The sequence below is a fragment of the Pan troglodytes genome, chromosome 3 (assembly GCF_028858775.2).
Source record: "Pan troglodytes isolate AG18354 chromosome 3, NHGRI_mPanTro3-v2.0_pri, whole genome shotgun sequence".
In the NCBI taxonomy this organism is placed as follows: Eukaryota; Metazoa; Chordata; class Mammalia; order Primates; family Hominidae; genus Pan; species Pan troglodytes.
Window position 1 is genome coordinate 148,276,408 of NC_072401.2, and position 27,547 is coordinate 148,303,954.

General features: G+C 37.1%; 1 protein-coding gene across 15 annotated transcripts in view; it reads right to left on the bottom strand.

The window, feature by feature from the left end:
* Window positions 1-27,204, bottom strand: part of SLC10A7 (solute carrier family 10 member 7) — a 262,461-nt gene extending 235,257 nt beyond the window's left edge. For 12 of the 15 annotated variants that reach the window (XR_010156719.1, XR_010156717.1, XR_010156718.1 and 9 more), the window contains exons 1-4: window positions 25,814-27,204; window positions 20,864-20,946; window positions 13,408-13,544; window positions 7,355-7,430 (exon numbers count right to left, since the gene is read on the bottom strand). Coding sequence is in view for 9 of the 15 variants with exons in the window: in XM_063809936.1 (XP_063666006.1) it covers window positions 7,355-7,430; window positions 13,408-13,544; window positions 20,864-20,946; window positions 25,814-25,913 (396 nt within the window). In the remaining 6 variants the exon portion in view is untranslated. The remainder of the gene's footprint in view (window positions 1-7,354; window positions 7,431-13,407; window positions 13,545-20,863; window positions 20,947-25,813) is intronic. The other 3 variants (XR_010156721.1, XR_010156722.1, XM_016952341.4) reach the window with 1 other exon arrangement.
* Between the last annotated feature and the right edge of the window lie 343 nt (window positions 27,205-27,547).

Consider the following 27,547-nt stretch of genomic DNA (forward strand, 5'->3'; position numbering starts at 1 on the left):
CTGACTTCCTCCCTTCTCCCCTGAAGATCCTCATGTGACAGGTGTCCTTTCTCACACTCAGGGGGAAAGCAGGTCTTACAGAGACACAGAAAAGAATCTGAAAAACCTGGCCTTGTTAAGTGCCCCAGTTTATTACCATTAGAGCATACCCCTTTTTTTCTAACCATTTTTCTCCACAATTATCCATTTATTTCATCAGACAGCATAAAAATATAGTTTTCCCTGCCTCTTTGGGTCTACATTTCTGAAATCACCCATGTCACCAAAAACTTCGGGTAAATAAATTTGTTATGCTTTTCTCTTGTTAATGTGTCATTTGTTACAGGGATGTCAGCTATGACCCTTGCCATGGGTGTGGAAAAGGTTACTTTTTCTCCCCTGTAAGACCTTATTATCCTTATTATTCTCTATGGTAGAAAACAGTATCTTAAAGTTGATGCTTAACAATTGGTTGAATACTGTATTCTATTTCTAAAGCTGAATGGTGGACATAGAAGTGCATATTGTGCTTTAAACTGTGTATATGTGTTTTACACCCTTTTTATAGCTACGATAGGTTTCATAATTTTTAAAAGAAGGAGATTCTTGAGGCCCATCCACTAAACATTCTAATTCAATATGTCTAGGGTGGATATGATATAAAGAATTTAAGTTTACTTTTCTAATCTTTCAGGTAATGCCAGTGCAAGTGATCCATGAAATCCATTTTAAGAAACAAACAATCAAAAATCCACAAATAAACATAAATAACATGCCTATAGTCAGTACACTGCTACTAGTGGTAAAGGTGCCTATTTTCATGGTTCGAATTACCAGGCTTGGTTTTAAACACAGATAACCTAGAGTTTAAATATTACTCCCAGATCTGACTAAAGACTCCTTTCTAACTTGCCCTGACTTTTATCTATTACAACTCTTAATGCTTTTTTCTTTTTCCCTTCAGATATTTGAAGGCAGACACTCCTTAATTATATTTCTCTTCCACTTGTTTAATACCTAGGCTCTCAAAATTTTGCAAAGTTGTATAGCTTTGCAACTTTACTTGGACGTTAAGGCTTCATATTCACTTCACATTTTTCGGCAATGGCTTTTAGCTGAATTCTTCCTTTTCTCAGCATGCAAAAGAAGCAATATTGAGATAAAAGAAGACAATGCCTCTTTCCCAAACCCTACCTTTCTTGCTTTTTCACTAAATACCAGTACAAACCATAGAGAAATGAAATAGTTCTACAACAATACTATGAAAACCACATAACTCCCTCTCCAAACATAGGGGAATAATTTTCTAGTTTCTTTACATTTTTTTTTCTTTTATAAAGGAATCCCTGTGATAGTTATTGTAAGGCAGAAGTAACTTGAATTCAAATACAAGGATTCTCTTAGCAAGTCTCATCAGGTTTAAAACCTTTGTAAGGCTTTTGGAGGGAAAAAAAAAATCAAAAAAATTTTTTATCACTGAATCTTGTATTTAGAACAGAAATTTAAACTAAACAAATATATATAGTTTTAAACAAAGAATAAGTGTTTATCTTTTGCCTCCCATGTCAGAATAAAATATAAAACATTCTGATCTATCTTCTTATTTTTGGAAATAAAATTAGGATTCACCAACTCTTATTACTTTTTTTTTTTTTTTTATTTTGAGATGGAGTCTCGCTCTGTCGCCCAGGCTGGAGTGCAATGGCACAATCTTGGCTCACTGCAACCTCCGCGCCCCGGGTTCAAGCAATTCTTCTGCCTTAGCCTCCCGAGTAGCTGGGATTACAGGCACATGACACCAAGCCTGGCTAATTTTTGTATTTTTAGTAGAGACGAGGTTTCCCCATGTTGACCAGGCTAGTCTTGAACTCCTGACCTCAGGTGATCCCCCCGCCTCGGCCTCCCAAAGTCCTGGGATTACAGACATGAGCCACCGCCCCCGGCCTTATTACTTTTTCTATTACTTAAAAAGGAACTACAATTACATGCACACACACATACACACAGCCACAATCACCACCAGCTGGACCATGTCAAAGCACACTCTACAATTTTGCAGTTTTGAAAACTTGTGTTTAAAATATTCAAATGAATAAATAACAATCACAAATAAGAAGCTGACCATGTTTCTAATATTTAAATAAAAATAGCTTAAAATGTAAAAGCCACAAAAGAAGATTGTCAGTCAGCTTTACTACTAAACAGTATCATTTGTTTACCTGAGAAATATACTGGCATTTCGGTGTATATACATTGCTATGCACATACATTGAGTTCCTTCTGCTGCTAAAAATTATTATAAATTCTAATTGGCTCACTGAAACAATAATAACCTAAGTTATAACAACATATTTTTTTTAACTAACAAAAAGCAATAAAGTTACCTCTTGCCAAAGTACAACCCATGACAAAATCTTTTGGTAACCAACAATTTTACTGAAAATCATTTAAAATGAAAAGTGTGTAAGTAGCAGAAACAAATTTCCTCCTACGTTCTATAACAACTTTGCAAAATGAAAATAATCATTTCAAATGACACCATTACAACTGCATACATCCCCAAATCATTAAAAACAAATATGCTATACAACCACACACTGTATTTAGTACATGAGAGCACATATTAAACATGTATATATTACATATAAATATATAAATATACATGAGCATCAACTAAATGTGAAAAAGGTGATAACACAAAATCCTGAAGGAAGACGTTTTCATACTTGTCATATACACCATCAAGAACATTTTGCAAGGACAATGCAACACGGAAATATGCCACAGCAATTCTATTGCTATGTTAAAACCCATGTGAGTACAGAGCCGCTACATGCAAGGCAGAGCAGAGAATCACAGAAAAGCAGAATCAGGGCCTTCATCAAATGGTAGGTGACAGTGGGCCCAGCTTGTGGACCTTTTCATTACACACACCAACAAATTCACTGTCCATCCTTAGATTACATTCTTTCCAATATATTATACATAAGATTAATCTTCTTTCACATTTACTTCAACAAAAGTCTATATTCACTTATCTAGTAACATTATTTTAGGAAAGTATTAAACTTTTCTACTACCTTTTCTTGCAGATCATTTTCTCCTACAATCTGGTGAAAATATGAAATAGTCTACTCATTTCATATCAGAAGGTAGGACCAAACTGGACTCTGCAAACTTCATTTCTGAAGTTTGATATTCAAGATTTATGAAAAATTATATCTTATACCCCTGGTCTACAAAAATGCTTGATAATCATGAAGCTATACAATATAAACATTTAAAGAAATAGACTAACACTTTTAGAAAACAAAGGAGATATTTCTAAATTCCACATTATTAACGTGGAACATTAATATAAACAATTTATCTATTGAGGGAATAAACATGTAAGTAGACTTTAGAAGAATCTAATGCTACGTCAATGTCAAGGATATGGATGAAATGTGAACTTTGGCCAAAAGTTGAGAACAAAAAGGTTTTTTAGTCTCTTAAATCAATATAGCCTACACACCTCTTGAGGGAATCACCATTAGACAAATCACATTTATCTCTAATCACAATAGAAAGAAAACCACAGTGCATACTAGTCTAAAACTCCTATACCTCCTCTATCTCACTAATTATATGGCAAATAAAAATAACTACCTGACATAATGAAATCTTTGGTTAAATCCAGCTATCTGCTAATTTCATTCCTACACTAAGAAGCTAAATGTGGCTTTGAGAAAACACACAACCACAATGCCTGGCTTCACTTTCAATGCATGTCTACGCATCTCAGCTGGCTCCTCAGTCCAGCCTAGCTGTCCTGCCTTACCCTCAAGTTAACTCACTTTCCTCATCTAGATGGCAATTGCACACTTTCTCCTCCCTTTTGAAACATCAATACTACCTACCTCATCATCACTCTCAGTGGTTGACCTTGCTTCCAACCTCACTAAGAAAATAAAAACCATTAAAAGAGACCAAGTATACCCCTTCTACCCAGCTACACACATCCATATCCACACACTCTGCCTTCCCTTCTGTTATTATAAATAAACAGCCCAAGGTCTACTGACAGTCATACAACTCAATACCATTCTCTCTCATTTGATCAAATATATTACTCCAGCATACACACTCTCTCTTACATCAATAGTTTCCTCTCTAGTGTAGCATTCTCAACACGATGCATACATACATGCTGTTATTTCTCCATTAAAAAAATTTCTGCCCCACATCCCCTCTAAATACAACCTCATTTCCCTTTTCCCTTTCATCACAGAGAACCTCAAAACAGTTGTCTCTACTTCTATCTCTAATTCTGCTCTTCCCACTTTTTTCTTGAGCCCACCCCAAATAAGCTTTTATCCCAATGCTCCACCAAAACCACTCTGGTCAGGCTGCCAATTACTCCATGTAGCATAATTTAGTGGCTAATCTTCAGAATTTACCTTACACAACTTATATCAGCATTATTTCACACAGTGAACCAGACCCTCCTCTTCAAACAGTTTTTCACATGGCTTCCAGGACACCTGGCTTCCCTGACACAGTGCTCCCCTCTTTTTCCTGCTCTCATTATTGCTGCTTTCTCTGTTGCCTTTGCTGGTTATTCCTCATTCCCTTGACCTCTTAATGTTGGAGTGATCCAGGGCTCAGTCCTTGAACCTCTTCTCTTTTATATCTATGCTCTCTCCCCAAATAATCTCATCCAATTTTGGCTTTAAATACATTTATCCACTGATGATTCCCTAATTTATATCTCTAGTTTAGACCACTTCCTAAACTACCAATTCTAATAGCTCTAATTCTTCGTTAGTATGTCCACTTGGATATATAATAGGCATCTTAGTACATCAAAAAACCAAATTCTTGATCTTTACCTATATGGCTGACATTACAAGTATTCACTAATGTCAGTTCCTTTCTCCTTCAGGGCACATAAATGACAACACATGGTAAGGCCATATGACTTATTCTGGCCAATTTAATGTGAGCAGAAGTGCCATGTATCACTATCAACCTGGGCAGTGAAAAGCCTATTTGTGGTTCTCCAATCTTTCTCTCTGCTGTGGCAAGTGAAAATGTTGTGTGTTCCATCCAGGGGGTAGACCTACAAGACAGTAGAGCCTCCAATCAATCTGGCATCTTTAGGGATGGCAAAAGACCTTCCCACTGACCCACATGGGACATGTACCATGAACAAGAAATAAATGCATATTTTTAACCACTGAGATTTTGGAGTTCTTAGTGATCCCAGAATAGCCTAGCTTCTGTAGGCTAATACTCCCCAAACCTGTTCTCACATAGCAACAGCAACCTCATCCTTGCAGTTGCTCAACCAAAAACCTTAAAGCCATTCTTGACCCCTCTTTTTCTCTCACACCCCACATCTAATTCATCAGCATATCCTGTACCTTCAAAATACACCCTGAATCCAATCACGTTTACTGTCTCCACTACCATCCTGCTCTTCAAAAGGCACTGGTAAAAAATAATAAGACAAGTCACAGACTAGGAAAAAATATTGACAAAGCAAATATCTGATGAAAGAGATATATCCAGAATATATAGAACTCTTAATGCTCATCAATAAGTAAACAAACCACCCAATTTTTAAAAAAATGAGCAAGAGAGCTAATAGACATTTCACTAAAGAAGACATATGAATAGCAAATCAGCACATGAAAAGATACTCAATATCACTGGGAATACAAATTAAATTAGAACCACAATGAGATATCATTACACCGTATTAGAATGGCAAAAATTAAAAAGACTGAAAATACAGTACCAAATGTTGACTAGGATGTAGAACACTGGAACTCTCATTCGCTACAGGTTGGAATGTAAAACTGTATGACCACTTTAAAAAATAGTTTGGTAATTTATTTAAAAGTTAAACATACACATGTCGTAAAAGAAGAGTGCTTATATATTGAGAGAAATGGTCTACATCAGAAGCTATTTATAGGAGACTTATAACTATTTGTAGATGATTCTTCCTTGATTAAAAGGTACTAAAACTTACACCTACTGGATGATATACCCATTCCACTCCTAGGTATTTCCAAGGAAAAGGGGGTATATTATATATAAACTTAAGATTTCTACAGTAATGCTCATAGCCAAAAATTAGAAAATGCCCAAATTTCCATCAACAAGTGAATGGATAAACAATTTGTAGTGTATCTATACAAAATACTACTCCTCAGCAAAAAAGATACTGAATTATTAATGAACACAACATAGATGAATTTCAAAATATGTATGCTTAGTAAAAGAAGCCAGAAAAGATTTTTAAAAAGAGCACAAACTGTGTAATTCCATTGCATAAAACTCTAAAAAATGCAAACTAATCTATAGTGACAGAGGGCAGATCAGTGGTTGCCTGGGGAAGAGGGGTGTTGAGAAGGGCAGATGGAAGGAATGTCAAAGGGACTCAGGAAACTCTTTGAGGGTGTATATATGGATATGGATATGTTCACTATCTTGACTGTGGTGATGGTTTCACAAATGTACACATATGTCAAAACATTAAACTGTTTAAGTTTATACAGTTGGTTATATGTCAATGATACTTCCATAAACCTGTTTTCAAAAAGAATATAGCAGGTACTCAATATTTTTGGAAAGCATAAAGTGGATGAAAATGAAAATAGATGTTGAAAACAGAATCCTAAGAATGAACTGAAGTGGAAACCCATTATATCTTCCCTCCTTCAATAACATCTTTTTTCTGAATGAGAGAATATCAGTAGAAAAGGAGAAATAAGCTATCACAAATGAATGTCCCTCAGTATAAAGTCATAGCACCTTTCAACCAAGGAAGAACCCCCTATAAGTAGCTTCTGCATTGGACAATTGCTACTCCAATATACAAATACAATTATTGTGCCATAGTCCCCTAGCAGTTGAATAATCTCTTTGAATTCATCTAAGAAACCTAACCTAATTTCTTCTTTTTATATCATCCTCACTTGCCATTAAACATATTTAACTTTTCCCCATCAATTTAGTTTGTTAACAAATTTTTTGGAGATAAGGAATCGCCATACTGGATGTCCTCAGTCTGAGAATCTTGGATGAAAAATGCCTTTCCCAGGTCTTCTCTGTCCTTTGTCTCCCAATTTCCACTGAGGTAGAAGAAAAATCACTATCTCTATTTCACTCATTTCCCTTGCTCTTCTCTTTGAAATCCTAAATTCCATCCATCATAATCAATTTTAGCATCATGCTAGTATGTGAGTACACCTCCTTCTTTCACAAGCTGCTATGGCTAGGAGTTTTCTGCAACATCAACCCTTCATGTCCAAAAATGTGATATATTTTTGAAACAAAAGCACAGCATGCACTTATGTTTAAATAAGGTAGCCCCATGACTCACCTCATTTCCACCAACTGCCTTGGTTAAAATCACTGCAGAAGACACAGGCGGAGGCATGCAACCTACTGTCTGCAAACTGAAAAATAAAAGAAAATCCAACTATAAATAATTTTTTAATCATAGACAGCTTTCACTACATTCATTCTAAAATAGCAAGGCTGAGCAAATGAATATAAGGGCATATTTATTGATGCACATCCCCTGTTGAATTTAGACAAGTCTACACAAGGCAACGTGGCTTACAAGGTGCTGCAAACGTATGGGTTCTAATCTCTTATGCTATTCCATAGGCTTGAGTGAGTCTGTTTTAAGCTATTTAAGCTCTTATTATACAATTCAAAAAGCAGTCAAGGTATAGTGAGTGCAGTCATTGAAAGATAACCAAAATGGGCAGGGCTCGGTGGCTCACGCCTGTAATCCCAGCACTTTGGGAGGCCGAGATGGGCAGATCACAAGGTCAGGAGATCGAGACCATCCTGGCTAACACAGTGAAACCCCATCTCTACTAAAAGTACAAAAAATTAGCCGGGCACAGTGGCGGGTGCCTGTAGTCCCAGCCACTCAGGAGGTTGAGGCAGGAGAATGGTGTGAACCTGGGAGGCAGAGTTTGCAGTGAGCCGAGATAGCGCCACTGCAGTCCAGCCTGGGCGAAAGAGTGAGACTCCGTCTCAAAAAAAAAAGAAAGATAACCAAAACGGCTAATCATTTGGTAAGCGTATATAGTCTTAGGTTATTTTTAGGTAAAGTGAAAAATATTTTCCCTACATTTTGTTTGTAGGAAGTCTCTAAATCTTCAAAACCACTTCCTAAGTTCAAAAATACTTGACAAGACACAAGCTTACATCTTTGGATTTCTTTCTATAGAAGAGCAGTTTTCAAATCTTCATCTCATAAAAGACATTTTAACATTGTAATAACATTATATAAACAGGCATGACACAATCACATACTTCTTGCATTCAGACTCTGTAGTAAATTCTAGTATCTATCCTCAATTTGGTTTTTATTATATTATGTGCACACACCCAAGATGATGACAGGTCTATTTTCTTAGTTTAGGACAGAAAATAAATTGCATAACAAGCAAATGAAACTATGAGTAATAAATTTAAGTACTATACATTTTTTTAATTACTCAAAATTCATATAGAATATATCTTCTGGGGAGAACAGGTAGCTGGCCTAAGTGGAAAGTTCATACAGGGCATAGATGACACAGAGTATCTAACTTAGATTTTGAATGGGTATGATTAAAGGTTACAGTTGGCCATTTAACAACATGGATTTGAAATGTGAGGGCCCCACTTATACAAGAATTTCTTCTGCTTCTGCTATGCCTGAGACAGCAAGACTTCTTCCTCTTCTTTAGCCTACTCAATGTGAAGATGACAAAAATGAAGACCTGTATAATGATCCATTTCCACTTAATGAATAGTAAATATATTTTTTTCTTCCTTATAATTTTCTTAATATGTTTCTTTTCTCTGGCTTGATTGTAAGAATATGTAATACATGTAATATATGAAATATATATTAATCGACTCTTTATATTATAGGTAAGGCCTCCAGTCAATGGTTAGGCTAATAGTAGTTAAGTTTTTGGGGAGTCAAAAGTTATATGTGGATTTTCAACGGCATGGGGGTTGGCACCTCTAAGCCTCACAGTGTTCAAGGTCAACTATATTTTTATTCATTTTTGTAAGAACATATTATCTAAACTTTATGCAATGGATTCAACATTAGCTCTGAAATAGGAAAAAAATGTTTAAACTCATTTTGATTGAAGCATAAGAAAACCCATTTTATGGAATTTCCAACTCAGTTCCATTTAATATGGTCTTCTTTCCAGATCTGTTTTACAAAGAGCTACTAGAGTAGTCTGTCCTATTATAAATTCCCAATCTCTGAGGCTTCCTTAGAGTCTACTATCATCATCACTAATACTGAGCATTTACCATTTGTAGTAGACACTATTCTAAACACTTTACATACTATCTCATTTATTCCTCAAAAGTTATATTTAAGATAAGTGTTATTATTATTCCCATCTTACAGAAAACTGAAGTGAAGAAAGAAGATAAGTAACTTTCCCAAACTCACAAAGCCACCTATCTGGGGTAAAACTTTTATGGGTCAAAGACTTATCTAGGCCTCCCACTTCAGCCTCTCCGCCTTCTGTCTCCCCTACCCCCAATACTAGGACAGATCCTCTCAGGCATTTTCAATCTTTTTAGCTTTTTCATCCCTCCTCTTCCAGCCCCTTCCCTTCTATGTGCAAAAAAGCAGAATTCTCATAGTTTTAAAAAGACAAAAATTTTGCTTGAACTCAGGAGGCAGAGGTTGCAGTGAGCCAAGATTGTGCCACTGCACTCCAGCTGGGCAGCAGAGTGAGATGCCATCTCAAAAAAAAAAATTTGCCAACTATATATTGAATACATATATCTTCTATGAATAAAATCCTACAGGAAATAATTTTTAAAAAGAAGTAAAGACATTATTCCTGCCTTCAAGGAGGCAGAAGAGTCAATGCAGAAATGTAGATAACAGCAAAATGAGTGAAATGAGTGGTGCTGCCTCCTCAAGATACAATCCCACTTTTCTCATTGTGACTCACTTTTGACCTTTAAAGAGTGCCTGCCTCCATGGCCCCAGAGACCATTCTGTTTACTTCTCTGAAATAAGACTTCTGCCCCCTCTACTAGTAATAGTAACCTTAAAGTAACCAGTAATCCCCAAATCACCAAATCTGGTATATTTTTCCTCATATTCATTCTGCTTACCTTCTTACCTCTCAGGCCACTCTAATATTTTCATGGTTACCGTTGTAGTTCATTCAAATTTAGCTTCTGTGTTTTAAACCAGTCATTCTGGTGTTTTTGTTTGTTTGGTTGGTTTTTTTTTGTTTTTGTTTTTGTTTTTGCTGGCTCTCCTGCCATCTTTTCAATCTTATTTTCAATCTTTAGGAATACTTTCAAGTTTATATTTTTTAGCCCTAACTACAATTCCCGAATTTGTAGCTGCCTATGACTGCCACTCTAAACTAAGCATGTCTAATATTGTATTTATATATTTGTTTTCCAAATTTATTGAGGTATAATTGACAAGGAAATATTATAAAAATTTATGGCATACAACATGATGTTTTGACATATGTATACACTGTGAAATCATTACCACAATCAAACTAATTAACATATACATCTACTCTCTTGGCAATTTTCTAGTATACGTTATTAACTATAGTTACCATGCTGTACAATAGATCTTCAGAAAGAATTCATATGTTTTCTGAAAAATAAACTTCCCCTCTGAATTTACATATTTTTTTTGATCAATGGGACCAGTTTTTTCCCTAATGATCCAGTTTGAAACTTTGAAGTTATATGTGACTCCTCTTGCTCCTCAAAAATCAATCTGTGGCTGGGCGCAGTGGCTCACGCCTTTAATCCCAGCACTTTGGGAGGCTGAGGTGGGCAGATCACGAGGTGAAGAGATTGAAACCATCCTGGCCAACATGGTGAAACCCCGTCTCTACTAAAAATACAAAAATTAGCTGGGCATGGTGGCGGGCACCTGTAATCCCAGCTACTCAGGAGGCTTGAGGCAGGAGAATCACTTGAACCCGGGAGGCAGAGGTTGCAGTGAGCTGAGATTACGCCACTGCACTCCAGCCTGGTGACAGAGTGAGACTCTGTCTCAAAAAATAAAAATAAAAATAAAAATAAATCAATCTGTCACCATAACTAACTTTCCAGTTTCCTCCATGACTACTGCCACCATCATCCCTGTCCAGATGCTTCTCAGCCAATCTGGACACTTAAAAAGGCCTATTCAATGTTCCCTCTACCTCACTCTGTCCCTTTACTATGCAAGGTAAGGAGCATGTGCTCAGAACATCTTTATTTCAACAACTTAAACATGATTATGCAACCCCTTCAAGTTAATATACTAAGTATGTACTTTCAAATTATGGAGGGGAAGGGAAAAAACACTAAGCCAGGAAGAGCTTTCTCTAAGTGAATTACGGTAAGTGTACACTCCTTTAAGTTCAACATCTTGAAGTCAGAATTGTTTGTTTTATTTAGCATATTGAGAGTCCAAGCTGTCCAACTAATCTTCCTTAGTAGCCACTTTTAAACATGTTGTTATTCACTTGTTGAGCATTTTTAACAGCTCTCTCTCCATCATCTATAGCTTCAAATGCAAACTCCTCAGCCCAGTAATTCAGGCCTTCTGCAAGCCGACCCTATGGAAATATTTTATCTTTGTATCTCATTAATGCCGCATTTTTGAAATCTCTACGAGTACCCAACCTTTGCTGAACTGCTTATTCTTTAACTGATTACACCACTCATCTGAAAAATCACATGGTGCCCCATTTTGGTGATTACTAGGAGGCATATATATATATGTCCTTTATAACCAACTAGGTTGGAAGTTCCCAGAAGACCACAAAAATGAGTAAATATCTTTGTATTCCTTGAGTGGCCTACACATGGCACATATTCAGTAACTATTGGTTCTTGATATGCATAATACATTTTTGCTCTAAAATGATGTCATCATATTTATGTGGCATTTTACACTTTTTGGTGAAATTTTATGTTCATTCTCTGAAACTAAATCTGGCCAAAATGGCACTCTTGATTTCCACCATGCCTCCTAACCTAGTTTTCCCCTCTTAAGTAAATGATGCTACCAATTACCCAGTGGTTCATACCTAAAACCCAGAAGTCATGCTTGGTTCCTCTGTCCTCCTTCTACATCCTCCTCACCCATCACTGCTGAAAGCTCTACTGTAAAATCTATCTGGCACACATTCATTCCTCTCTATTGAACTGCTACCTCACCACTACTCTCTGAGTTGATTTCTCTCAGGCCCCTCTACTATCTCTTCTACACATAGTTATCAGAAGAATCATTTGCAAACATAAATCAGACCACATCACTCTCTCATTCCAATCCCTCCAGTAGCTTCCTGTAGCACTCAGAATAAAATCTGAATGCTGTACCACGGCCTATAAGGCTCTACATACCTCATTCCTGCCTACTTTTATACTACTAGGACATGGTATTTTCCCTCTACATCACCAGGCTCTGGCCTTCCTGGCTGCTTTACTGACTGGAAAACTCAACAGGCTTGATCCTGCCCTAGAGCCTTTGTACATTATGTTTCCTTTCCCTAGAACATTCTGCCCCCAGAACTCTGAAATCTAAATTAATCAAAAGCCTGCCCACCCAACCCCTTTCACATATCTCACTGTTTTGTTCTTTTTACATCATTTATCTCTATCTTGCTCATCTACTTACTTGTTTATTGATACAACACCCCCTGAGACTCCCCAACATGCAAAACTAACAGGCATTTCACTGTTGTTTCTCCAATATTTATAATAACTCCTGAAACAAAGTAGAAGCTAAATAAATAACTTGAATCAATGAATATGCAATTTCAATTGATATCCCCAACATCATTGGTAAGTAAGCAGTAAAAGTATGATTATCCTCCTTTTCTAGACAGGGAAATTGACATTAAAAACTATTTAAAAACTTTGCTCAAAGTCACATAGTATGTTAGGGATATGGTCAGAATTCAATCTTCAGGCTCTAAGTTCAACTATTATATCAAACATAAAACAATGAAAAGGTAACGTTTGTCCCACATATATGTATGTTTTCTTCCTTAAACATTTCTAAAACACACATTATACTCAGCTATTATCTAATTAATTGACATCCAATTGACTTGCATACAGATCTTACATCTGCTAGTCCTTCTCATTTTTCTTCCAAGACCACTCTTTAAAATTCTCAGAAAAGTGCTCGTCGTAAAACCACAGGATGAAGCATGAGGGTGTATCTTAAGATTCTGTTAATTATTTGATGAACCTCCTTGATGAAATACTATTGTTTTAAAGGAAAACAAAGATGTGTTTTTACTTCCTTTTAAGATAGTACACATAAGCCCTTTTGTATATAGTTGCCATAGAAACAATAATGTCTCTAGAGATGCCCCATTAAAAGTGGACCCACTTTTAAAGATTTAAACATACCCTTTTAAAAGCCATTCGTTGATGGGTGTGATTGATAAAAGCTGAAGAAAAAGCCATATTGTTGCTGGGAAGAATGCAAGAGTAAAGATCTGAATAAAAAGATGCAGTTTTAGATGCACCAAAGCACTGGTCAGCTCCTGGAAAAATTAAGGAAACAAAATAAACAAAGGTAAGAAAACTATTCCTGAAAGGAGATCCCTACTAAAATAACATCACGAGTTAGTTCTTAATTTTGAGTTTTTTCATAGCTAAAATTTTTATCTATAAGTATATGCATACAAGACAGAGTGCAAGATAAAAAAGTTACTCATGAAGGCTATAAAGTATTTTTGTTTAAAATTTCTTAAATTTTTTTTTTTTTTTTTGAGATGGAGTTTTTGCTCGTCGCCCAGGCTGGAGTACAGTGGCGCGATCTTGGCTCACTGCAACCTCCGTCCCCCAGTTTCAAGGGATTCTCCTGCATCAGCCTCCTGAGTAGTTTGGACTACAGGTGCCTGCCACCACCATGCCCTCCTAATTTTTGTATTTTAGTAGGATGGGGTTTCACCATGTTGGGCAGAATGGTCTTGATCTCCTGACCTCATGATCTGCCCCCCTCAGCTTCCCAAAGTGCTGGGATTACAGGCATGAGCCACCACGCCTGGCCTAAAATTTTTTAAATGTTCTTATTCTAATTTCTTTACAATACACAATAAGCCCTAACAAATCAGATGTGTAAAATTCTGGACCAGGACTAAGCTAACTATACTTCATACTAGTATAGATTTGGGGATTGTTGAACAACGTACATGTATGTTTACCTACATAAAATAATAAATCTTTTCAAAAAAACCTTAATAAGACCTATCACATTTCAACCAAATACAGTAATTAACCTCTATTCATTGCACCAAGGCTATAAGTCCTCGATTTGGCAAGATGTTACTGAATCTACAAATTAATACTTTAAAAAATATTTCCCTCAATGATAGTCTCTAATTCCAAATGGCATTTCCTTCCACAGTCTATTCACTAGATTCTTTGTTAACACTAACAGAATACCAGCTTTATGCCATAATCTAAGCTTGTCACTTTACATGTTATCTCACTTAATCCTCACAAGAATCTCAGTAAGTAAATACTATTATCCCTGTTTTACCGATGAAGAAATTGAAGTTGAGGGCTACTATATGGTGAAGATCAGAACTAAATTTTCCGGCATGCTAGCAAACCCATGCCTGCTGCCCACTGCTGCCCCAATAGGGGAAAAAAAATGCACATTAAACATAAGAAACCAGGCACACGTTATGAGTTTGACAACTAAAAAAAGGATAATTAGTTAACCTCTAGGATTCAAATATATATAAACTCACAAATACTTGCATTTGAGTTTATATTGTGTTGAAATAAAAACAAAATGGAAAACTAAAATAAAAGAAAACTGGAAAGTGCTAGAAAAACTATAGTCCTTTAAAACAAGCAAGTGATCATTAAAACATATTCAACTATGCCAGAGAGTTACTGGTTGTAAGTATAGAACTGCAATGGCCCCTTTGTTCAGGTAAGATGTTCAAGAGATCCTCAGCCTCAGGGACATTAGCCAAAGTTTATCAGTTTAATCAACAGTACGTTAATGCAGACTCATTCGCTCATCACCACATTCTGAGATTAGTCTCATCACTTCCCACTGTCTACTTCCCTGTGTGGAGATACACACAGCAGTTCCTTCCTGTTAGGTCACAAGACATCCCTAAATGACATCTAAAGAATTTCTAGCGATCTGAGTATAATTTAGGACCACTAGAAAACACTCAGCCTACCAGAAGTCATATTAGGTCCTGGGATCAGACCTAAGAGAAAGCAAGCCATCCTTACAGTGAATCAGAATTCTTAGAGCTCTACTCCAGAGAAAACTTGAGCACCAGCAGTTCCAGAGAATTCTCAACAGCCTTGAAGCCAAATCTCATTTAAATATACTCAGAGGCATTTGATAAACACTAAACAAATATTAGTATTTTTATTTTTTAAAATACTGTAATGAAATGATTAGCCAGAATACACTAAGGCATTTGCATATACTCTTTTTTTGTTTTTTTTTTTTTGAGATGGAGTTTTGCTCTTGTCATCCAGGCTGAAGAGCGATGGTGCGATCTCGGCTCACTGCAACCACTGCCTCCTGAGTTCAAGCGATTCTCCTGCCTCCACCTCCCAAGTAGCTGGGATTACAGGCGCCCACCACCACATCCAGCTAATTTTTGTATTTTGAGTAGAGATGGGGTTTTGACATGTTGGCCAGGCTTGTCTGGAACTCCTGACCTCAGGTGATCCACCCGCCTCGGCCTCCCCAAGTGCTGGGATTACAGGCATGAGCCCCCGTGCCCGGACTGCATATACTTCTGACAGGAATAAAAAATGGCATAACTTTTCTGAAAATTAATTTGGTAATATATATCAACGACTATATAATTCATATTCTTGGACCCCAGAATTTTATGACTAGGAATTTATCCTAAAGATATAAAAATGTGATTGTAAACATTTATACACAAAATTGATCATCACAGTGTTATCTATTCGAGCAAAATCTGGAAACAAATGTCCAAAAATAAGAGAATCATTTAAAAAGTTAAAATCTAATTGGAGTGTTATGAGCTATTAAATACTTTGTTGATGAGAATGCAGGTGTACAGAATCTCTCCCCTACTTTATCAATAGGTGTATAAATTGGCATAACCTATAGAGAGCAACCTGGCAACTCATTCCTTCATTTAAGTAATACTTACTGAGCACCTGGCACCATTCTAGGTACTTGGAATATCTGTTACAACTTAAACTACATATATCATTTGACCTAGCAATTCCACTTCCAGGAATTTATCCTTCACATATGTTTCCAAATATAGGAAATAATATATTTTTATCCTTTGCAACATGTTTGTAATAGCAAAACCTTGTAAATTAACTAAATGTTCATCAATAGAGGACAACAAAAATACATCATGACACATCCGTACAACAGAATACTATTTGATGTACAAAAAAAAGGGCTTATTTATGTGTTGAGATGAAACAATGTACAAGACACATTTTTTAAGTAAAATAAGTTAAGGTGCCAAAGAGTATGAAATACAATCTGTAGGGAAGTAGAATATGCATGTGTATGTTTCACATGGAATATCTCTGGAAAGGTACCCAGAAATTGTTAACATTGTTTGTCTCCAGAGAAGAAAACTGGATAGTTGGTGGAAGAGTGAAAAAAAAAAGACTTATACATATCTTTATACCTTTCAATTCTGAACTATGTAAATAAATCACATGTTCATAAAAGTAAGTAACGTATACATTTTTGTTATACTATATAAAGAAAATATAAATAATATTAAATTACATTAAAAGTATACAATGTTACATGAAAAGAATAGGATAAGATTACATGTGTGTATGTGTATAGATCCGCAATATGTGTATAAACATACTACATTCACATACAATTTTATTTGTAAAATATTATGCATATAAAACATATTTTTTAAAAAGGACTAAAAAATGGATGTTAATAGTTAATAGTAGTCATTTTTAATCTTTCTAATCTTTCTATAATAAGTAAATACCACTTTTATTACAACAGAAACAAGTTATAAAAACTAAAATGTGCTTAGAAAATACTGCTGACCTAATAAATGACAATTAGAAATTGCCATTGCATCAGAATGATGGTACAGTAAAGAACCCAGCAAAACAAGTCACAACAACCAACCATGTTGGCTCATAAGGGGCCTCTTAACAATAGGGAAGTGCTTCTAAGAAAGAGTTTCAAGACTTTCACAAAATCCCAGCGTCATATATTTTCCATATCTTCTGCATACAACCATAAAGATAAAACAAGGTAATAAAAGAAAATAACAAGCAAGTAAACCCTGTAAATTCCAAAATAGTTATTATTCCATACATACCCATGTAGAATTTTGAGCCACATAGTCAAATAAATGCCATCATGAATAATCAAAAAGTTGGCTCTGCATCATAGTTTGTTTATTCATATGTAATAAGGTCAAAATCCATTAAAATAAACTTAAGAAGACACTCCACATCATTTACTGATTATACCAGAGTCTCATTGACAGCATCAAGCATTGCTTAAAACCAGGGCTCTAATTGGGACGTAGAAATATTTTCATTAGACACCGATTTCTCTTGTAACCCTTTATCTGACCATCTCATTCATTTGCTGAGAGTCAGGCTCATAGCTCTGGGCTTGAAACAAACAGCACGAGTCCAAAGTTTAGAGTTTGCTATATTTGCTTTTCTGCTAATAGGATAAAAGATAATAATTTTTACAGAAAAATAAAAACCTGCATCTTCTGCCCTACTCAGGACCTTTTCTCAGCCCCTGAGTCTCCTGCTCACCTTTGTTTCTATCCCCAGCACCGTGCCTTGTGGCCATAAGCACTTAATTGATATTTGTTTAAACGAATTCGCCCTGCCACAGTCGGCTAAGTGACAAAGCCTCTGAAACTACAGGTTTGAAGTGAACTAAATATGAATTTTAAATGTAACCATATTTCACTTCAATACAACAAAATTTCAAAAAACTGGAAGTTAATAGTCATAAAACTGAAGACTCAGCATTGCATTAGCACAGTGTCCTTTATAATTTTAACAAATTACTAAAACAAATTTTAGAATACATGTCATTAAATCAATGTATGAGTCATATAAGAAATGTTCAATATAAATCAAACTTGAATGGGACCAACACAAATGCTTCCAAATAAACTCAAGTCAATAATAATTCACTGTCTCTTGTATGCAAAAATGAACTATTTTAGGACCTAATAAGACATAGAAATCGTAATCCCCACTGAAATGAATTTAGGATTACTAACTAGTAAACAAATATGACTGCTACCTCCTAAGTTACAAGTTACCCATGAAATTAGCAGGCTTTAGAAGTGGTTTAATATTACACAATGATACAATCTAGGACATCTTAAGTTAAATGGCTTTTGAAAATGACTTAATGTTGTATTCTTTTGAAAAGGGCTTTTGATGGAAGAAATGGCTTTGATTGCTGCTTAGATACCACGATAAAGCATGAGATCACGGCATTTCATTAGATCCAAATTAGCTGGATGACTCTGAAGGTTTCTTAGGTGCTTACAAAAGAAGTCAGTCCTTAGAGAAATGCTGACAGCTGTGGCATTCTTCCTTCTTCAACTCCTGCATCCCACAAAGTTGGCTGCTTCACAGAATCGCATTAAGTAAGAAGCTAAGGAGTGAGAGAAATCAAGTTGCTTTCTGGACTTCCCATGGCACAAGTTACAGCTGTAGCCATTAAGCAGCCACCAGGGGACATAGAGCAACGCCCCAAGTAAAGGACTTGGGTTAGAAAGCAGTTCCATAAAGAGCATTAGCCAAGGTCAGCAGGAAGACCTCCAAGCAAGATCAGTCCAACATTATGGTAGTAGCAAATATCTTTCTGTATCACTGTGCCCCACATTTGAGAACAAATATTAGAACTCATATGTTGACAGAAAAAAAGCCTGTGTAAGTAGTAATTATGGTCCTCTCATATCAATATTGTTTACCAAAACTGGAATTTGACATACTAGGAAATCTCATCCCATGTCAGTTATTTTCAGAAAAGCAGGTAATCACAGAAAATATTTACAATTCTTGAGACACAATTTATCAGCTATAGACACTACACAATGATCCTACGTATATCAAAAAATACCCCAATGAGGCCGGGTGTGGTGGCTCATGCCTGTAATCCCAACACTATGGGAGGCTGAAGTGGGTGAATCATTTGAGGTCAGGAGTTCAAGACCAGCCTGGCCAATGTAGTGAAACCCCACCTCTATTAAAAATACAGAAATTAGCCGGGCATGGTGGTGGGTGCCTGTAGTCCCAGCTATTCAGGAGGCTGAGGCAGGAGAATCACTTGAACCCGGGAGGCGGAGGTTGCAGTGAGCCGTGATCACGCTACTGCCCTCCAGCCTGGGCAACAGAGTGAGATTCCATCTCAAAAAACAAAAAACAAACAAACAAAAAAACCCAATGAAAAGATTTATACCAACCGATGGCTACAGAATACATAAATTTAGTAAAGTCATATTTTTTCCATGTTGCTACTAGGATGATCTAAGAAGGAGATAACTAAATTTAGTCTTCATTCCAACCACACTTAAAATAAATAAAGGTAAGACATGATGCTGGACCAGAATCTTAATTTTTAAAGCCATTTCCAAAAACAAAATACCTTCTTATAGTGAGATATTCCCATCTATATAAGAACAGGATGTTAGAATGATATTTTATGTAATTTCTTCAAGACCAAATGGGTATTTTCTCCTCTTTTTTTTTTCTTCCATTGTAAGTTAAAAGAGAATCATAAATTCTACTCATTCCTCTATCACACGTAAATGTAAAAATGTCTGGATTTCTTTACTTTCAAGAGAATCTCATGTTCAGTGAAACCTGAATCAGTAAATCAGTAAATAACATTACATATATAGGTGTGGGGTGTGTGTGTGTTTGTGTGTGTGTGTGTGTATACACACACACATTTGACACATATATGTATGTGTATATGTATATGTGTATATATATATACACACATATACATATATATGTATATGTATATATACACATACATATGTGATTATAAGCTTTTGTTTCTGATATCCTAGAAGAAATGAAATAATATTTGCTAAAGAGAAGGGAACTTCTTCCATTGATTCTCTTCTTTGGGCTCGGGGGTATTTTGATTGTTATATAAGTGCTGATACCACGATAGATATAATTAGGACCTCTATTGAAGGATGTTGCTTACATGCTGTCCTGTGTGTGTACACATATGTCATATGTGTACATATGATATACACATATCACATATGTATGTATACACATATACATATATATATACACATATACATATACACATACATATATGTGTCAAATGAAAAACATCAATATTTCTCTTAAGACATCTATTAATATTTAATAGATATGCTAAGGAACAATAAGCTTTTCTAAATAAAAATTAATTAAAAGTTATGACAAATTAAGCATTATTTGAACAGCATGAGTCCTGGGAACCAAAGATGATCCACAAAAGTTATGAAAACCAAACTGAACATCACCAGCTCAAATGTGCCCAGGCATAGCAGGCACCACTGTAGTTACCACCGTAAGTTGAGGAAGAACTAAAGTAGATGCTTCAGTTCAGCTGTCATATTAAAAACATACTCATTATAACCACATCCTCAGGGCCCATGCTGCTCAACTGTACAGCTTTTATAATACACATATGTAGGAATGAAACACAAGTCCTTTGCCGACCAAGTTATCTTCTGCTATAGTGAATCCTTCAGATTATAGCTATAAACAGCTTTACCAAAGGACTCTTAAATTTAAGGTAAGTACAAATTAAATTTTTCTCCCTGCTTTTCATGTGTCCCATAGATGACAGTACCTCTGTTTTCAATGATAGTCCACTGTTAAAGAATATTGTTGCAACAGCAATGTAGGATACAGTTATTTCTGGCTTCAGTGGTCCTAAAAAGAGAAAAAAGAGTTATTGTTAGAAAAGAATTTCAGTAGATAACTTGGCACAAAAGAAGAATCTATTTGTTCACACCTGTAATCCCAGCACTTTGGGAGGCCAAGGCGAGTAGAGCACTTGAGGCCAGGAGTTCAAGACCAGCCTGACCAACATGGCAAAACCCAGTCTTTACTAAAAATACAAAAATTAGCCAGGCATGGTGGTGCATGCCTGTAGTCCCAGCTCCTTGGGAGGCTGAGTGGGAGGATTACCTGAGCCCAGGAGACAGAGGTTGCAGTGAGCCGAGATCACGCCATTGCACTCCAGCCTGGGCAACAAAGCAAGACTCTGTCTCAAAATAATAATAATAATAATAATAATAATAATAATAACAACAACAACAATAATAATAATCTACTGCAGGACAACAAATGGTACTTTAGATATCAGTGTCACCCCTGGTGTCTTACTGTCCCAACAGAGGTAAGCATTTGTGTGATGCAGCCTAACTCCAGAGAGCATTTTCCAGAGGGCAAGGACCGTGGCTGTCTTGCTCAGCACAGTGTCTTCAGACCAGAAGAATAAAGAAGCACACAGGACAGCATGTAAGCAACATCCTTCAATAGAGGTCCTAATTATATCTATCATGGTATCAGCACTTATATAACAATCAAAATACCCCCGAGCCCAAAGAAGAGAATCAATGGAAGAAGTTCCCTTCTCTTTAGCAAATATTATTTCATTTCTTCTAGGATATCAGAAACAAAAGCTTATAATCACACATGCACTCAGTTCTGCCCAAGAGTATTCATTCTACAAATACTTATTGAGCACTTGCTATGTGAATGAGATAATGCATATAAAGTACTTAATAATATATTGCTATGACCGTAATTATTATTAAATTGTGCTAGGCCCTAGAGATATGTGGTGACCCAGCCAGGCCTGGTCCCTGCCTTCCAGGAAATCCTCTCTGGAGTTAGGATGGCAGCATTCAAATGTGTTAACACTGCGAGAACAATACTTAAAAGTATCATTTGTGAGTGGATATAAGTATCATTTGTGACATGTACACAATTGGCTTGAAGACCTAACGTGCTAACAAAAAACAACATTCTTTCAAAAAATGCAGTCCTGAGAAAATGACATTTTATACCTATATAGCAGTGGTTCTCCAGCAGTAGAAATCTTACCCTCCATGGACATTTGAAAATGTTTAGAAATGTTTTTTGGTTGTCATAACTTGGGGGATAGGATGTGCTACTAACATCTAGTGGGTAGAGATCAGGAATTCTATTAAACATCTTGGAAGGCATAGAACAGCCCCTCCAACAACAAAAATTATCATGTTCAAAATGTCAGTGTGCCAAGGCTGAGAAATCTTGGTACATGGCAACATTTAAAAACCTAAGATCATCTCATATTTGGCATCCTATTCAGTCTTCTTGTACTAGATTAAATAGTGTCCCCCGACTCCCAAAATTCATGCCCACCCAGAACCTGTGAATGTCACATTTTTGGAAATAGGGTCTTTGCAGATGTAATCAAGTTAAGATGAGGTCTTATTGGATTAGGAGGGACATTAATCCAATAACCGGTATTCTTAAAAGATGGAAATTTGGACACAGACACATGCACAAGGAAGATAGCCATGTGATGACAGAGGTGGAGACTGGAGTTATATTGCCACAAGCCAAGGAACGGCTGGCAACCACCACAAGCTAGAAGACTCAAAGGATTCTTTCCCAGATGTCCTTTGGAGGACATCTTGACCTCAGACTTCTGGCTTCTAGAACTGTGAGATAATAAATTTCTGTTGTACTGAGCCACCTGGTTCATGGTAATTTGTTGTGGCAGCCCTAAGAAACTAATACACTCACTTAAGCAAAACAACAGGACAACAATCATGGCTCCTCCATAGCCTGAAACCCTCCACTTGTTCGATATATGGACAGAAGACCAAGCTCAGAAAAAATCACCATATATATATATATATATAATATAATATATAATTAATTATATATTATGTATATAACATAATATATAATTAATATATATTATGTATATAACATAATATATAATTAATATATATTATGTATATAACATAATATATAATTAATATATATTATGTATATAACATAATATATAATTAATATATATTATGTTATATAACATAATATATATTAATTAATATATATTATGTTATATAACATAATATATAATTAATATATATTATGTATATAACATAATATATAATTAATATATATTATGTATATAACATAATATATAATTAATATATATTATGTATATAACATAATATATAATTAATATATATTATGTATATAACATAATATATAATTAATATATATTATGTATATAACATAATATATAATTAATATATATTATGTATATAACATAATATATAATATAGGATACAATAATGTACATAATATATAATATACATAATATCTCAAGGCCCCTCTGAGAGAGAATATATATTATATATAATAATATATTTTATATAATATATAACATATTATATACAATATATAACATAATATATAATATGATAATATATAATACATTATTTAACATAATACATAATATTATCTATATAGAGAGAGAGATGACCTACTATGTCTTAGGCATTTGTAGTACAACAATGAATAAAAGAAACAAAGATTTCCTCAAATGCTGTAATAAATTATTTAATATGCCTGGCATTTACACAAATCATTTTGCTGAGACCTAAGAAAAGGGAAAGAAAGGGAGAAGGCAAGTGCAAAAGGCATTACATTTGGGGGCAGTGAAGGCTGTTCAAAAACTTTTATAAGAGGTACATTATCTTTATATTTGTTAGTGAATCTGTCTCAGCAGCTCACACAGGTAATATTTCTTCAGCAGCTAAGCAAGGTGATTCAGGAGCAGATTTTAAAGTCAAGGAATCTGGCTTGCTTGGGAAGTAGAAGTTTCCCAGGAATTTTAAATACCCTGGTCTCCAATAGTTCCTCTTCCCTAAGCTAGCTACCTTAACGTAGAGAGAGTCACCTGGTATCTTCAACTGTAAAAGAAGCATATTGGCTTAAAACACTTTAAATATTCCCCTCCCACTCTTAACATTCTATTATAATTAAACAAAGGAATGAATTATCCTACATTAAAGACAGAAGGACTAGTGAAAATAGGAAATGGCATTTCTATGATACAATAATGTACCAAAATATTAATAAGCAGAGTCTATGGAACACATAAGTTTGCAGAATCTATCTCATACATGCCACTGCAGAAAAGCCCCACGGAAATGATTCAGCATTCAACACCTTTCTTCCCACAGAATATTTAGGAATGCAAGGTAAAAGATATTTTGCCAAACTTAGCCCCTGCAGATTTAAAGTTAAAGATCATACATCCTCTGTAATTTCATCTCAAAACTGAGCAAATAAGAGATCTAACACGAGAAGCGATAGCTAGTGAAGTATGCATTGCAGATCATGCAAAGGTACTCTAAGTCTTACTATTCATTTAGCTCCGGGGATAGGGGGGTCTTCATTTGACAGACCTGATCTTCACAAGAGTTTCCCAAAAGTTCACAGAGCAGCAGTGTTAAAGAAGAAACTATTACCATCAATCAGAGGGAGAAACCACCAGGAATAACTGCTTTATTCTCATAGTTACATATTCTACACATTTTGTTCTAAGTTGAATACAGAAGAACACAATTTTAAAACAAACAATCCTTCATCTCCACAATTTTGGTTTAAATAATTCCTTTTAAAATGTTCCCGGAAGCTACTTCTAAACAGAGTAATGGGGTGGACGTTAAGGGGAGAAGGGACCACTACTGTTCTCCTAAGAGATCATTTCATTCACTTCCATCATGTTTTAACAAAAAGATAAAAATAACTTCAAATATCCTCCTGAGCGCTTCCTACTATGAAAGATTGTGCCTGTTCACCTCTATCCTTATTTGCTCCGGTTGCATGAGTTAGGTATTAAACCTGTCAATAAGCTTGGAAACTGACAAACAAGGTCAAAAAGACAAGCGAATTGAATAAATTCAATTAATGTTTATGAAAAGTAGTACAAGATTGTCTAAAGGTGTTGGGGGGGGCATAAAAAACTAATATTTCTAATGTTCCCACCAGTGCCCATCATCTCCAGTACAAAGCTCCCACTATTCAGAGATCTAAGTATGCTTTCAGTCCATCTACATTTCCTTGCCAAAACACACACTACACTACACTACACATAGTCTAACAGTCTGTATCTGTTAGACTGCTAGAATAGCAACTGAATCCCGGCAGCACACGGAAGTATGCTGTAATGAAGTGCCCTGTAATGAAAGAGTGCAACGTGTCAGTCGGCTTGGGAGTTTCTGAAGCGCCAGCAACTACAGCAAATCATCACTCCAACATGTGGGCCATAAAATCTGAGTTGGGGGCGGAGGTGTCCCTTTTCTTGTTTTTCCTCCACTTTTTCTTTAATGTGGGGGCGGGGAGGACTCGAAAGTAGACTCGATAATGAGGTCCACTCCAAGATAGATACGGAACTCTTAGCAACCTAGATTCCCTTGGGATAGGATGCTACTTTGAAGGCAAGAGGAGTAAGTTTCATTCTCTGTAACCTCACTTCTTGACACTCAGGATAGTCATTGTTTGTCTACGGAAAAGGCTACCCGCGCTCAAATTCCTTTGCCTCATTCCTAATTACAAGTTCCCTCTGGGGTTGGTAAATTAGAAAATCAGCAAAAGGGCCAAAGGCTGGTCAGTGCCCCCTGAAATTGGCAAGCGCTTGCAATGAGGGTTGCCCCACCTTTCCAAGACTCACAAATTAGTTCTGAAGTGGGAGCCGCGGTGGAGCCGACAGAGGTGCAGCACTTACCCCCATTCACCCCTATGGACGGCTCCAGTTTAGCTCCAGCGATCGCCAGCACTATTCCGACCATGAACCAGTCTTTCCTCATTCTCTCCAGCAGCCTCATATTTGTTAGGGTGGGTGGGTTTTGTTTATTTGTTTGGCTTTTTTTCTTTTCAAGCTCGGATCACCTAATCCTTGGAGCGTCTCCACACTTTCCTTGGTCCCTCCAGACATGCAGCAGAGCAAGTCAAATTGCCGATTGTAAAGTAAAGACCTGGGGGTTGCTCCCGCGGCTTTGAGGAGGGTTGGGAGTAGTAGTAGCCAGTGACAGGAAAGTCTCACTGAGCGCCGCCATCACTACCACGCGCCTCAGAATACACGCGCACAAACGCCCCCAGCGCCTCTGGCCGCGGGCTCGCAGGTGCAGATGCTTTGAAATGAAGAACTTGGACCAGGCCGACAAACGTGGGCGATCCGGCAAGGGAGGCTGGCCGCCGGATGGGGCTGACAAGCCCACCGCTGTCGAGACCTGCGGAACCTTCTGAATGACGAGGGGTCGGGGAGAGCGTCGTAAGGCGCCACAGCCAGCAAGCCTCACTGACTGTCCTTTTCTAACAAACCTTTAGGCACAGCCACCCACCCTTCTGGAGCATATCTCCATGGAGAGCCTCTCTTTTGCTGTGCCATGACTCCGCGGGCAGGGCTGACGTGTGCTTGGGGCAAGGGATTTCTCCGTTGAAGCTGCGGCAGCGGGGTGCAAGTTTGGAGACGCGCTTCTTCGGGACATTACGGCGCTTCCACGACGCTAGCGCTGACGTGTGCGCGGGGGGGAGGGGAGGCCACTCTGGATCTCCGAGTTCCCAGCCTGAGCTGCTGGAGTTAGAGGTGTCCGCGCGGGAAAGTGGCTCGCTGGTGGGCGGGGAGCCTTAGCCCTGGCGGTGGGTTGAAAATCCGGCGCTAGGCAGATGCCCACGTTCGCTGGACCCCTGCTTGCCGGCGTCCGCTACAACCCAAGGAAGGTGGGCCCGACCTCGCCAGGTCGCTCGCCTGCGGGTGGGCATTTGGTCCGGATCCCCTTCCCTCTGCGGCCCACACCTGTCTCCGGGACTGGGGAGGGCTGCAGGGATCGGGGCAGATCTGCCTTTGCGGGCCGAGAGTGACAGCTGAAGTCTCCCCACCAACTAGGCTACTCGCGGGCGGAGTGGGGTCTGCGCTGGCAAGCCCCTGGGCGCGCGGGTGCCCGCTCTGGCTCGCCCCCAGGGCTGACCTACCCAAGCCACAGGAAAACTCTGGGAAGAGGGTCGCGGATTCCAACGCGGAAGTGGTGGGGGATTGAGTCTGAGAGGTTGGGGAGTCCTACCTTCCATTGCCACGAGTGCTAGTTCTATCTGCCAGTTTCTTCCTTGAAATGTCTTGTGGCAACCAGTGACATTGATGGTTTCATGAATGGACTTCCTACCGGTAGACCCTGCAAGAGCATGAACTCCACTGTATCATTCATCCAAATGAAGAAAGAAAGAAAATAATATGTGATATTTTGAAATAACCTGGCATCTGCCACTTAAATGGTTAAAAATAGAACTTAAGGTTTGGAAGAGATTGTTTCGTGATGACAGACTTTAATTCTGAATTTATTCAAAGCTGGAAAGACATTCGTCGTGTCATTTCCTCTATTTAATTTAGCTTTATCTTGATTGCAAGACTTCCAGAAACTAAGCCACTTTAAGAGTTGTGCTCCCAGTTGTAGGTTACACAGTA